This window comes from Corvus cornix, chromosome Z (assembly GCF_000738735.6).
Source record: "Corvus cornix cornix isolate S_Up_H32 chromosome Z, ASM73873v5, whole genome shotgun sequence".
Taxonomy (NCBI): domain Eukaryota; kingdom Metazoa; phylum Chordata; class Aves; order Passeriformes; family Corvidae; genus Corvus; species Corvus cornix.
Genome location: NC_046357.1, coordinates 2,011,587 through 2,026,569, shown reverse-complemented (window position 1 = coordinate 2,026,569; position 14,983 = coordinate 2,011,587). Strand labels below are relative to the sequence as shown.

The following is a 14,983-nucleotide window of genomic DNA, read 5'->3' as shown; positions in this document are numbered from 1 at the left end:
AGACAGCAGTCTGGACAGAAGAAATGGAACATTCTTTCTTAATTCTGCTTCTGCCTGCATTTTCAATCACACAAAACCCCCCAAAAAAACTGTATGAGACAAGAGCTGCAATTTCCCTCAAAAATTTTACTGTTCACTATTTAAATTATAGCAATGCTTTTGTTTGTGTGTAAACAGCAGTCTCTACTCCAACAGGAGTGTTAATTTTAAAAGTCATTCTGTGTCTTTAGGTTGCCAGATAGACTACTGAAGGCATTTTTATCATCTTCCAGGGTATGGGTTCTGGAACTTCAAGGATGCAGCCTTGCAGTGCTCTTTCACACCCCTGTGGGGTCAGATCCATGCTGGAACCTTAAGGCCTTAGGAACTGTCATCTTCTCCCATCTGCAGTCATGAAGCAAAGTGGATCTTAATGAATCAAGGCAAAACCCATTAATGGGTGCCAGAAAACATCTTTCTAGTGACTCTTGGAAGTTCAAAAAATTAGGAACACAATGGGGAAACAAGTAAAATCCTCTGCAAAGAATAAGAGGCCAGTGAAGAGCATCTTCTAAAGGAATTGTAACTAATAATTGATTCCCACATTTACCCAATACTCAGAATAATAAAAATTTTTGGTTTGGAACATTTTCTACATAGATACCTCCAGAAGTCTAAGGATTCCAAAACCTGATCTATTGTACTTGGCAGAAGCTTGTAGTAAAACTGGTCCACTTTTTCTTTCTGCTGTTCATGATCAGATCATAAGCTAATCCACTGTTTCAGAATGTCAAATTAAAACAAGACGGACTCTTCCCTTCTGCCCAGACAATACATACTCTTCTGCAGATTACAAAAGTTCAGACTGTCTCACTTCACCAGACGTACAGTTTCTTACATGGCATTTCAAGGCCTGAACCTTGCTCTCTGTCTGCAGCAAACACTTTGGATGTTCTGTGCTATCTCTCTTTTGGCTGGTCTTAAGCAGGTCAACCCCTGTACTTGTGTTCACACCACAGGCCTCTGTGAACCTTTACCTTGCTTCTTGCACTTGCATTCCTTCCCTGCCACCCTGCGTGTGTTTTATTTTTGCTTAGACCACTTTGTCTTCTTTCACAGTGACAGTCGTGGTAACACTTGTACGCATACTTGGTATCTAAACAGAGATCTGACCCAACGCAGTAGATACATCTGCAGCATGACTGTCTTGCTGCAACCTCGTGGTGTTGTGTCACACCCTGGTGTTGCCAGATCCACTGTAGGTGGTGTGCTCCATGCGGCAGGGAATATGCAATTTTATTCTGCACTGCACGGAACCCTTCAAACTTGGGCTCTGGTTATCAGTAGTATCAACTCGGTGGTCTCCCTTGCTGCAGACAGCTGCCACCTCCAGCCAGGCTGAGGCTGAGGGCCGTGTGGCCCGCGGCTCCCGGTGGATGGCGCTGGGCAGGCAGGGCCGTGGGGAGGAGTGTGGCCACTGCCTGCCGCTGCCAGGCGGCCCCGGGCGAGCAGTCCTGCAGCGGGAGCCCCAAGCAGTCAATGGAGGGGGGAGAGATGGCTGTACTGCACGGCCCTGCTCCGCACCCAGCCGGGCACCCACGGCCCACGGCGCCTGGTTTTGCTCTGGACACACTCCACCAACGTGACACCGCACATCAATACGGGGGGCGGAGAAGGAAAAGAGAGGAGAAAAGTCCCCAACGAGGAACTAGGCAGAAGCACGTGTTCCGCTCGCTGCCGCTCCCCGGCCCGGACTGGCTTCCCCGGGCCGAGGCGGCGCCCGAGGCTCGCAGGGCCCGGTGGGCGCCGCGCCAGAGGACGGCGACCCAAAGGCCCCTGGCCGCGGGGGGAGCTGCGGAGAGCCCAGCGGCGCCCGGGCCCCCGACCGGGCTGCGCCGAGTCCCCGGCGGGGCGGGGGCGGGCTGTGCCGCCGTCAGTCAGCGGGCGCGGCTGGGCGGTGCCACAGCGGGTTGGCGGAGGCGCCGGGGGCGGGGCGGGGGCAGAGCCGGCGGCGGGCACGGCACTGCCGAGGCGCTGAGGCGGCGAGCGCGATCGGGGCAGCGGGTCTGGGAGCGTGGCGAGACGGGCGCACGGCGGAGAGCGGGGCGTCGCGGCGACAGCTGCTGTCCAGCGGCGGGAGGGACGTGGTGACGGCCCCGCCGCTCCTGCTGCAGCTGCTGCTCCCGCTGCTGCCGCTGAGGTAAAGCGAGTCCCGCTGCATCCGCTGCAGCTGGTGCTGCCCCTCGGGCGGCTGCTGGGGCAGAGGAGCGGGGCGGGATGGGGCGGTGCGGGGCCTCCCGGCCGCCCGGAACCCGGGCACCGGCCGCCCTTGCGGGGTGACAGTCCGAGCGGCAGCGCCGCCCCGTGCAACTTTTTCCCCCGTGCGGGGCCGGCTGTGGCGCCGCCGAGCCCTCCGGCGCGGCAGGCCCGGGCGGGCCGTCCGCTGCGGCCGGGGCCGAGCCCCGGGGACGGTGCAGTCTCTTCCCCCGCGGCCGGGGGCGGCTCGGCCCGGCGCTTCCTGGACGGGCAGGGCGAGTGGCGCGCCGCGGCCGCTGCGCGGCTGCCGGGAGCTCCGGCCCGGGTGGCGTGGGGAGCCGGGCTGGTGCCCGCGCCGGGATAACGCCTCCGGGGCAGAGGAAGGGGGGTCCGTAGGGACAGCTGGGGCGGGAGCGGGCGGCGTCCTGCCCGCCTGTGCCCGGAGCTCCACCATCGTCCCCGCGCCGCCGGGGAACGCCGGCTCGGCGCAGCCCTGCCCCAGCGGTGGAGGGGCTGCAACCCCGCCGAGCACCGACCCCTGGCGAGCGGCTGCTCTGTGGCGGGGACTGCAGTTGATGCAGGGCTCCGGAGTGGTTAACCTGCCTGCCTCTTAAATGGGATGGAAGTTCAGACTGTACTGCTCTACTAAGTTTTTAAATTATCATTATTAATTTAATTATTCTGCTGAAGTGGTCTTGATGCTCACCTGCCTTCGTCCATAATTTGCAGTCTTTATAAGATCTTTGAGATGTTTCAGAATAGATGTGCTGTACAGTGTTCACAGTACTTATTCAATGTGTATGTATTTGGATTCGTTCAAAGTCTTGTGATAGAATCTCCACAGATTCAAAATAATTATTTCAGTTTGGAAGCGGTATAAAGGTATTACTTCGTGATACATCACGGACCTCACTTTCTTAAAGAAAATACTGTTCTGATGTGGTAGTTAACTTGGTCGTCTCCACTTGGAGAGCGTACTTCAGAGAGAGCTGCAGTTTGAGTCACAGGTGTATAGACACCTAGTGGGGAGAAGAGTCGGTCTCCAAGCAAATTTCCCTGCTTACCCCTCAATTCTCATTATTTCAGTGTCTCCCTGAGCATGTTAGTCAAACTCATCCTGCAGTGGAAGAGAAGCTTGTGTTAGTCACTGTTTCTCTAGGGATTTTTGGAATTAGTTTAGAGATATTGCAGTACAAGGAGTTATGGTTATTAAATTTGTTAATATAAGGGTGAGGAAAATCTTTGCATCTTGTATTAGGGATGCTGTACCGGTTACACATGCACACCCCTCTGGTATCAGTGTGTGTGCATATGCAGTGTAGAAGTTTGTATTCTCCGGCACCAAAGGAATGATAGCTTGTGTGGAAGGAAACACTTGGGTACCAGTGAAGTGGGAGCCAGATGTCATTTTTAAGGGGAGCGTGCAGGGGAAGATTTCATGTCCCCTTCCTTTTCCACCTATATTTGTAGGAATGTCTTGAGTTTTTATGTTGAATTTTAAATTTTATCACCACCGAAATGCCCAACATAAACCATTCTGCTGAGAGACCGGAATTCTGCCTGAACTCAGGAATCTTTCAGTGGGATCGAGCTCTTAGACAGTAAATAAAAAACAAATGAACATTGATTCTCTTATAATACTTCTTCCTCCTTTTCCATTTGACCAGCCAAATGGAAATCCAGTAATACGTCATCTCAAATTGAACAGTTTCTCCCCTGAAGTGTTTCATTTGGTTGTTTTAATCTATTTAAGATGGTGTCCAAACTATTTATTTTAGTACTAGCCAGCTTAAGTCAGTTTAAGTCAAAATGCCTGAGTGTAGAGGCTGTGTAACTTCACTTGGAGTAAAGGGAATTTTTTAATACAGGATCTTAGCACAACAGTCTAAGTGGGCTTTTGGATACACCACGGTGTTACTGAGCAGGTGTGAAAATTGGTATTTGTCCCAGGGTTAGGTCTATCTGCAAGGTTCGCGAACTCTGAGACTTAGTTCATCCCTAAACCCGACACATAGTAACCATAGAAAAAGGCATGAATCCAAGAAGTTCAGAATGGCTGACTCACAGGAGTGTCTCCAGGTACATGAACCATAGATCAGTCAGGAGGTTAGATGCCGGGGACTCTGTACTGAGGGTGGTGCTGATAAGTGAGTATGAACAGGTACTGCAGCTCTGAGCCCCAGGGAAACTGGATCTAGGGAAACTTTGCTACCATAACATCATTGAGTTTTTCTAGTCTGATGCATGTTTTGAGTTTTTAAAATATGCTTTAAAATTGTCATAAGTTTTTATGTTACTGCAACATTTCCAGTTCTGTATTTTCAGAAGATGCATAAGAGACACAAGTACTCATTTTAAATATATGGTCATAAAGTTTCTATGATACATTTGATAATAAAAAATCAGAGGAATAGGTCAAGTCAGTTGAATTATGCAGTGTTTAGAAGACTTTGTTGACTGCCAAAATGCCCCTAGGCAGTAGGAGTTAAATAAGTAGTTGTAACAGAGCACTTGTTGAACGTTTCTTTAAAAGAAAATAAATATTTCAGAGTATTTAAAGTAGTCAAACTGGTAATTTTCTAGCCTGCTTTACTGTGTGCATAGTTGATTTTGATTGGAACCATTTATATTAACCCAACATTTGGATCTAAAGTGTGTAAATGCATTTTTTTTCTCTTGCTACATGAAACAGGAGAGATCCATGCTTTTGTAAAGGCTTCTCTGCTATTTGGTTGATACACTGATACTTGTATTTTTTCCCCAGCTTTTGTCTGTACTTTTCTCTGGTAGAAGAGGCAAAATGAAATATCAGTGAAACTATTAATGTTAATTGCAAAGTCTGTGATGTTTGGTAGCATCAGGTAAGCAGCATAGTTTGGTTTTTCAGAAGTGGCTGCAGAAATTTCTAATTAAAACTTTGGTGGGAGCTGGGTGCCTAATACATGTAGATAGATTTGCAAGTTTTTAAATACTTGCATGCAAGCTTTTTGAAATAGGAAGTCTAATTCAGGCTCAGATAATTCTTTCATTTAACAAAAACTGGTTGCAAGGGATGATAAGGAAGTTCTTCAAGAACTTAACAAGATTTTCTTCTGTGTTCTGTCACGAGAGAGGTTGTGCAACATGTTGCAGGGACCTGATGGACAGAAGAGGAGCCACATACAGGTTAGGGATCAGGTCCATTCACTGGCACAGAAAGTCCATATGCATTCTTATAAACACTTCTTAGCTTCAGTTAGTCATATTTCAAAGGACTTGATGACTGAGACATTAGAAAAAATAGTGTGGAAAAGAGCTGTCAGATATTCCCTATTCCAGCCCTGTCTACTGGTGTCTCTTACAATGTGAAAAGGGAGTGTTTCACAAGAAAAAGAGCTTTCTATACATTGAGTACATAGTACACAGTCAATATTTTACCTGCTGGTATTACACAGCTCTCCTGGGTCTTTTATTCAGATGTAGTTCAGGAGTTTCAGTGCAACTTTGAGTAGTTAGCACTTTTTGGTTTCCAGTATAGTATTTCAAATTATGATTTGGCTTGTCTTTTTAAGTAGATGAAAATGAGTAACAGTTGAAATAATGTTTAGAAAGCTTTCACTGTTCTATATGTCTTTAAGCAATTGTTCTCTAAATAGATTAGGTTTTTAGTCATGTTTTTCCTGTTACTTTATAGTTGGGCAAGCTTGAGCCAAAAGTTCAGGCCTGTGTTCTCTTGCCTTTAACGTAATTTAAGCATACACCCTGATACTTTACTCCTGCTAAGGCTGCTTAGGTGGTCTGGGTGTGCCTATTTCAGTTGCTAATTGTTTTTCTAGTATTATACCATAAACACATTAAAAAACATCTGGAAGATAGGGGAGTGGTAAAACCCCTCCTCAAAAAAGAAAAAAAAGGGAAATATGGTAGTCATCAAGTAAAAGCACTCTGGAGTCTTTGCTTCTTTTACAGATTATGAAAAGACACGTTCCTCCAAAAGGTTTTTTGAAATGCAGGCTTTGGGATGGGGATTGTTGCCCATCCTCACCCTTGTCATAACCAGGAGGAGACTGAATTCCCCAGGGGTCAGTTCTAATTACAGTAAGCTCCTCCTCTGTCTTGTCAGACCTTTTGTGGAGAAGAGGTGTGGCTGTCTGGCTTCAGGGGGGTAATATATAAAATCTTGCTGCCAGGTTAGACACTGCACTAGAGGGATAGCTCCAGGGCTTAGCCCTCTCACCCTGAGACTTTTCAGCAGCCGTAAGTCACAGAGAAGGAAGCATGCCTCATACTGCAGGGGTACAAATTTGGTTCAAGTAATTTGACATATATCCTTTATAAAAATGCAAACATTATCTGGAGATATTTTTTTGTGCTCTTGCTTGATTTTATTGTTACATAGGATTCTTATGTGGGACACAGTCTTTGCCAGGGTTGCAGAAAGCTTAATTCATAGGTAGAATCCCAAGTTCACAATCATCAAGAGAATGTGTGAGATGATTTAATCAGATTTCTCTTCTCTTTCCAGGAAAAGCATGTGTGCAGAGTTTGGTGGCAGAATACTTAAGGTACATGAGCAGCCTGTGGCAAATACATCTGAAGAAAGCGTGACTGGCTAAGGAGTCGGCTGAAGTTGCGTATGGAGATGCAGAAGTGCAGGCAAGCCCAGGAAAAGAACTAATTGGAAGAATATTGCTAGACACAGAAGAAGTGGAACACTTAACTTCTGCAACAGACAGTGACTCAGAATAAATACATTGGTAAAAACATCAGCAGTGAAAAGCCAAACTTTGGTGTTTTTACATTCTCTGGTGGATTTTATTACTTAAGAGATATTTTCTTCATCCCATTTAATACATCTTGAATTTCTCAGTGCATAAAACTATAACTGGACAGTTGCATTTTGATACTGTTTAATAACACTTTTGAATGTTAAATCATTTGCCAAGATGAGTGCTGAGGGATATCAATACAGAGCTTTATATGACTACAAAAAAGAGCGAGAAGAAGACATTGACTTGCACTTAGGAGATATATTAACTGTGAATAAAGGTTCCTTACTAGCTCTTGGATTCAGTGAAGGGGAAGAAGCAAAGCCTGAGGAAATTGGTTGGTTGAATGGCTTTAATGAAACCACAGGGGAGAGGGGGGATTTCCCAGGAACTTACGTAGAGTACATTGGAAGAAAAAAAATATCTCCCCCCACTCCAAAGCCTCGTCCTCCTCGGCCTCTTCCAGTAGCACCAAGTCCTGCAAAAGCTGAATCAGAGAGTGAGCAACAAGGTCAGTATTCAGAAGGTGTGTGTATCCCCCATGGTTTCAGGTATTTATGTTTCACAGTCTTGTCTGACTGTACATTCGTGTATATAGCACCTGCTGGTCAGCTTTTTTAGTTTACAGCTCGTTTCAGTCAGTTAAGAATTGTTTGTACATCGTAATATTTAGCTTATACACTTTGTAGTTTCATGTGGTTTGTCTCAGGCACAGGGACCAATGACTTACTGTGAGGTATGTCTCACAGGTTGGAAAGTAATGCTTGTAATTCTCCACTGTAGAAACTTAAATGAAAAATGAGCCACTTAACATTTATTTTAGGTTTCTGAGAAACTGATGGAAGTGTTTGCTTTTGTGGTTCATCACACTCACTATTAAGAAAGTTCTTGGTGAGTCCAATAGTATGCATTCTAAATAAAACTAAGTTCTTACCACAAATCTCTTGCTAGCAGCAAAAAATATATTGTGGTTATGGGGGTTACCTGTGGCATTAAAGGTAAGAACGAATATTTTAAAATGAACAATGAGATTATAATAAACAGAAATTCAGATTTATCACTTTTAGGGAGTATGGCATGCAGTAGAAAAAAATAGCCTTATATAAAAAAGGTTAAACAAAGGAAATACCTTCCTAAGTTGCTTTCTAACCTATATTTGCAACAGTATGTTAGGCAGAACTCAGAATTTTATCAGAACTCTTCTGTTAAAAGAAGAAACAAGTCTTCTGTTTTAAAATTGGAAAAGCTTTGGGGTAAAAAACTAAAACAAAAAACCCCTCCTTCCAAGTGACTTTCTCTCCTTTACGTACTGATGTTCAGGTAGTTGGGTTTTACAGATCAATAAGCCAAGTACATTTTAGAATAAACTTTACAGCCTATTGGAGAAGTCTAGAGTGGCTTGTATTTCTTCAACTTCTAATACTTCGTAAATTCTCTGGGTTTCTAGCTGTAGGAAATCAGAGTTGTAGTATGTGATCATGATTTTCACAGTGACACCATAATAATGAATAGTATCATCACACTGCCTACACAGAAATGTTTGTAGCATCACTTGCAAATTTGTGGTATCAGTTTATCAACTTCCATCCTTCTGTGCATATTGTAAGTTTATATTCAGCTGTGCTGATAACGAGCGAAGATAAGAGCAGAAATATAGAAAAATGTATGTGGCAACCAAGTTGACCTGGCAGAAGCATTTCTAGGTTGGTGGGGAATAAAGAGTGAATCTGAACTGGTTTATATAGCAGTGTTCTGAAGCGCTGTAGCAAGCATTGCTTGCAAGTCTGCAGTGCCTAGATGTAAATCATTGTTAGGATGAAGGTGGGGGCAGATGAGGGTGTAGTGGCATTTGAAGTTATACTGTCCCTGTCTCTGAACTCTTAACTGCTAGTCATTAGAGTCTCATGTTTTCTCTTTCATTAGAGTAGTTCTGAAAATGGGGTATTTCCTTTGAAAAGAAAAACTATTATATGTTTGATCGTTCCTTGTATTGGATATTAATGTGTGCTGCTCAGGTAACACTGACTCTTTTCTTAACCCACCTGTGGAGACAGTTGTTATCATCCTATGTAACTGCAGAATAAACATGGCTTTTGGATAGACACCTCAATGCTGACAGATCATTATGAGCAGCAGAGAATGGAAAGAAAATCCCATTCTTTACGTGTGCATGCTGTGGTGAAGCAACCAGCATTCCAGGCTTTGCTGTTTATTGATTTAAAAGTAGCGCTTTGTAACTTCCTTGGTTTCTGTAGTCACGCTTGCTTGATCCTTCCGTTCACAGCTCCATGCTGTGAGCTGGCCACAGCCCTGCGCTGGGAAGTCCTGGGTTAATCTTGCTGTTTCCAAGCCTGCCCCAGGACTGTGTTTGTAGCAGACATTTATGGCAGTTTTGGCTGCTGGGAGTTACTCTGGGAAATTCTGCTGCAGATTTGGGGGGGCTCTGCTTATATGTAGCCTTGTAGGTAAGGTTTATTGCCTTGAGACGAAGCAGTATTTACATGCAATGTGTTTATTTTTAATACCATGGAACTCTGGGAACTGGAAACCGGAAAGAAAATGTTCTGATTTAACTGGGAATCTTCTTCTCAAAGTCTCCATACATAATCCTGCTGCGCTTCAAAATGCTTAAGAATCAGCTTGCAATCCAACCATGTTTTCTTCTGATAAAAAATGGAGTTCCCATAGCTGCTTTCGAATTAAAGATTTTAAGCTTCATATAAGAGGCTAGGTACCTCCATAATGCCCTAAGATCAGGGATCAGACCCTCCTGAATAGAAATTTGAATTTCAGGCTTAATTACTATTGAAATAAAGTATGCTTTCCTAAAAGAAATTAGGAAAAGTAATTGTAAGTAGTCTCTCTACAGATCTGAAAAGATCTAAGGCACAGAGTGCTTTGAATCTTAGAAACAAATTTGGAAATGTTGTACTGAAAGAGTATTATAAAAATCAAAAGGTGAAATTTTTAAGTTAGCAGAAAGCTACAAAACTTGTGATAAAACCAGAGGTGAGGACAGGAATGCAGTTCAGATAAAGAACAATGCAGCAAGATATGCTTCACTTCCAGGTAGCTTCACTGTTTTTGTGTATGTTATTTGGGTCAGGGAATAGCACAGTTAATATTGTCCAGCAGCCAGTGTAATGGGCAGTAGGCCAAAAGATTCTTCCCAGGATGATACTTCTCTCTACACCCTTAGAGTGCATTTAAAATAAATTAATGTGTAATGTGAAACTTGCCTGACCAAATGCAGCCAAGCTTACATTTTCACTACTTGATGAATTAAAAGTACTGTGGATTAAAATGACAAATTAATGGGGAACTCTAACTTAAGACTTCTTAAACCTACCTCAGTTATTTGAAATCTGTATACTTTTTTAATTCTGTAAAGAGTCAGTTCTGTATTTACCCCTGTTGTGTATATTTTGAATAAGAGTATCAGAAACTTGAGATTTCCAAGAATACATAAGCATAATCTAAGGAGTTCCTTTAATTTTGACCTATACCTAGGTTTATTTTTTTAAGGAAACACTTTTTAATAATTTCAATACTCTTTAATACTTAATTATTCTCTCTGAATGTTTTTTTCCCCTGGCTTTATTAAGCTTGATCACTTTCTCATCAGTGTCTGGATTGTTTCGTATTAGATCTAATTTGCAATATTTAAGCAAAATGCTGCCAATATTCACAATGGTGTGTTACTCATACACAAATAATCGTAGACATCTGAACAGACTTCGTAGTCAATGAGGCTGGTGACATGGGCAGAGCTGCTCATCAGGCCCATGTCTTATGCAGTCAGTCTTTCTTATAAACAGGGAGCTTCCTAAATATTAAAAGCCAGTCTGAAAACAAAAAAAAACCCCTTGATGGTGGTCTCTAATTCCATTAAAACACTTTAAGTCAAAACTTTCCCCGTATTTTTATTTTATTCATGACTTATTTAAGTTTCTAGAACTATTGGTTAAGACAAGAATTGGCATTCCTTGGCTGAAATTTTAGGACTGTTATGTTTTGCCTGTCTTCCTCTTACCTTTGTCAATAAAAAAATAGATTTAGTCCGATTTTGTGGGGATTTTTTTTTTAATTGCATCTGAAAGAATATGAAAGTAAAGGAGAAACAAAGCCTGAGAAGACTCTAGCACCTTCCAGTCTTGAGCCTGATGCATGTCAGAGCTATGCCAAGGCAGATTTAATTCCTCTCGCTGTTGTGAGGTTCCAAGTCACCCAACCTGCCAGATTTTTTTCCCCACCAGGCAAGGGTGCCTGGCTGCTGCTGGGAGGATTGAGGTGCTTGCAACCGTGGACACGCAACATAGGATTTTCTTACTCCCCCCCTTAAACATCTGAAGTTTATGTGAAGCAGTAAAGATTTTACATGACTGGGGTTTTTTCCCTTGAAACGATTTTTTTTTTTTTAATTGAAGCTACATCAGGCTCGTTCCTCTCGCTTATCCCAGTTTTCCTCAATTCTTTGCAAATTAAAAATGCATAAGATGTACGAAGTCCAGATACGTTTTGCAAACGTTGATTCAGCTCGTCTGATATGGCTGCATATATTTAGAGTTGATTCATACAGTATCATTTCTCTACCTGGTTTGTGAAGGCTGACCTTAAGCAGACTTTGGAGCATAAAGCTTTGATTGATGGACTGAAATAATTTCAGATTTAACTTGGAATGCTAAATTCTCACTTTGAAATGAAGATCAGATTGCAGAGGGGCAGACCAGAAGTTTACATGAATAATTTGTCAGTTTTGATGTTTTGGCGCTTCCTTCAACTTCCTGTAACTGAAAAGGGTTGTTTATGTTGACACTTTGTACTGTTTCAGCTGATTTTGAGCCTAAGAATAATCTGAAGCTCTTCCTTCTTGTGGTGAAACTATAAAACAGATTTATTTTTTTAAAGAAAAAACCCAAACTTTTCTCCACTCTTCTAGAACAGATACAGATCAGCAAGTTGCACAAAGATAATGACATGGAACGTTTGGAAACTCTTTCCTTTCACCGACCAGGTTATGCAATATCTGACAGAGATCCAAACTGACAGAGGGCATAAAACTGTTTGTGCATGGTTTAACTGAATGTGTTGTAGGATTTGTTTCTCTAATTTTGCTGTAAATCCAGTGGAGCAATCTATTTGTGGAAATTATTTACATTTGTGTATTGAGGGACATAAGAGTGAGTGAAATGCAGCGAACCTGGAGCCTCCATTGGGAGGAAAACAGTCATCTTGCCTGATTTAGGCAAATGGAAAAAGGAAATTATGGGATGAAGTGATGAGTCACTATCTCGTGACAAATAGAAATGGTAAATATATTTACCATTCACACCAGAGCCCTTGAATTCTTTCTTTTTAGAGCCAGTTTGAATATAAGCCTTTGCCCTGCTGCAGTTGTCAAAACTGCCTTGCAGTCATGAATTTTCACGTCAGTTGATTTTGACTTGCACTGAGAAATGGGGCAAGTTCCTGCCATGAAGCCTTGCTGGCTACTTGTGATCACATTTCTAGGCAAATTCCTAGCTGCCCGATAAGTGCATGCATCTGAAAACAGAGTTCTTGCCACCTGCTTCATCACTGATGATTGCAAAGATTTTTGCAAGCTGCACTGAAGTGAGACAGAGCATTTTTTTCTCAGTGATAACATCAGGGTTGATAGTAACTTAAAAAGCCTTTGTAAGCACCCAGGAAGCACAGGGATAGGCTTTGCAAGTACGAGTACAAACTGCATGTGGATAGAGTAGGGCCTGGGCAAGTTCATGGTTGATGCCTGGCCCCACCTGCTGGTACAGGAGGAAGGAAGCAAGAGGGAGGAAGGACCTTTAAACCCAGCATCTTCCATGTTGTGTTTTAATCCTCACAGGATAATAATTAAAGTGAGAGAGAGAGAGCTTTTTAAAATAATACTTTAATTGAACAATAGATATTCCTGTGAAAAATATATCACTTGGGGCACACAAAACCCTCTTTTAATCCTCAGAGGTGACCTTAGACCGAAAAGGCTTGTGTGGCTGAGATGAATCTTTTTCCCCCAGCTGTCTCAATCTAATGAATCTAATAAAAATAGTGCCTTCTGTTACACATTTTGCATTAAGAAGCTGAAAGACTAAGACATTCTTATTTTGATGTTGTAGCAAATATTTGTCTGTTTCGTATCATACTGATTTTAATATGCCTTTCTATGATTACCACAGTGGCACACGTTGAGTGACTTCGCTTACGTGTCTTCAGCCTTCTGTTATACTGATTTAGTCTGCTAATACCTTGTGCTGACATGAAAGTTCCTGGGGCAGATGTAAAACATGGCAAAGGTGAATTAGCCTGCACCTCTCACTGGAATCATCTTGGTTTGGTCCTGTACCTGTGATCCAGGAACATCTGAAAAAAACCTTCACTGGTTAGCAAATAGTTCTTACGTAGGCTTGTATATGATAACATCAGTTTGTGTGTTTCAGCAATACATGGTACTAAGTGTTTGCCAAGAATGGATCATTCAGCACCCAGAGCAAATAGCTGTGCCCACTTAAATAGTTGTGTGATGCCATATATGCATCCAGATTCTCTTGTGTGAAAGAACACAGGTCTGGAACTGCAGCTGGCAGTGCACTGTTTCACATCTGCGTCTTACTCCAAAGCTCCTCGCCATGATGAACATCCATGAAATCAATCTGAAGGCTAGAATACAAAGAACTTCTTTATTTTCATAGCTAAGAATGACAAAGGGAATTACATGATATTAAAGACATGCTTATTTTAACTGGAGAAGGATATTAAGTCCTGAGAATACTTTGGTGAGAATCTAAGTACTTGGGAGAACTTAGAGAAAATTTTTGGCTTAAAAAACCAGTAGTTAATCTGATTAAGAGTTGCTAATTTTTGTTCATGCTTTCAGCAAAGTACATGTCTAAAATGCAATTCTATTTTGGGATGTTTTCGTTAATAGAAGGCAGTTTTGTAGATTTTGGGGGCAGGTTTTGGTTTTTGTTTGTTTTCTTTTTTCCACTGTGTTGTAGAAATGCTTGCATCTTTGGACATTGCCTGAAATAGTTTTGTAAAATGTTAGCGCGTGTAACGTTTTGTACTAACTTGACTGCTTTTTGTTCAGTCTTTTGTAAATGCTGTATGCAGCAGTCCACAAGAATAGCACCCAAATCTTGTTCTTTATTTTCACATGTTGACCCACTTTATAAAATAGTTTGCATGTAAGACAGCACTAAAAAATTATATTTAAGCTGAGAGCTTTTCAGGTAATAAGATCCTCAAGGCAGAGTTTCAAAAACACACTACTGCCCTGAGCCAGGGTAAGATGTAATTGCATATGGTTTCTACACTTTAAAAATATCTTTTGAGACTATCTTGTGCTTCAAAACTACTATGTAAACTATGACATGAATGATGAAAAAGGTCTTTAACAATTCAGTTAGCTGTGAGACAATTTTCTCATACAATCCACTTTGTTTGTGTATGTTCATCATTTGCTATGTTAGAACATTTCCCAGAGGTCAATATCTGAGATAATTTCTTCACTGGAGGTTGTGGATGTTGAGGGCAAGAAGTGAGATCTGCCTTCAGTAGGTCTGAACATGCCAGGTTCCACCTGTGCTGGCAAATCACTTGATGGCATCTGGGATGGGAAGATGCTGCTGCAGAATGGAGATCTGTTGCAGGAATGGCAGTTACTTCGGGTCCATTCAGGTTCCAGAACATTTTGAGCAGCTATTGTATTATTTTCAGTATTTGTTGTTGTTGTTGTTTCTTTATTAGTGTCTATGTTTTGGGAAATCAAAGTTAACTCTGCTTTCCTTGAGCATTTTGATACTTCCTTGTAAAGCACATGCACACTTAAAGATGTAAAAGGTAATGGCCAAAAGCCAAACTATGGTATAGTTCAGGTTGTCTCTACCTTGCTCTTTCTCCCCTGTGGAGTTGCATTTGTTGGATGCAGCATGTTTGAACACTCCAGTTCTGTAGCCTCCTGCTACCTGGGAAGGAAGGAAGAG

The 14,983-nt window shown here is 42.4% G+C and overlaps 1 protein-coding gene across 2 annotated transcripts in view; it reads left to right on the top strand.

Moving 5' to 3' along the window:
* The first annotated feature begins 2,010 nt into the window (after window positions 1-2,010).
* PIK3R1 (phosphoinositide-3-kinase regulatory subunit 1) overlaps window positions 2,011-14,983 on the top strand; it is a 56,345-nt gene continuing 43,372 nt past the window's right edge. The window contains exons 1-2 of one of the 2 annotated variants that reach the window (XM_039566707.1): window positions 2,011-2,179; window positions 6,740-7,494. In XM_039566707.1, the coding sequence (XP_039422641.1) occupies window positions 7,161-7,494 (334 nt within the window). In that variant the 5' untranslated portion in view covers window positions 2,011-2,179; window positions 6,740-7,160. Of the gene's footprint in view, window positions 2,180-6,452; window positions 6,472-6,739; window positions 7,495-14,983 lie in introns of those variants that run through there. The other variant, XM_010395361.4, reaches the window with a different exon arrangement.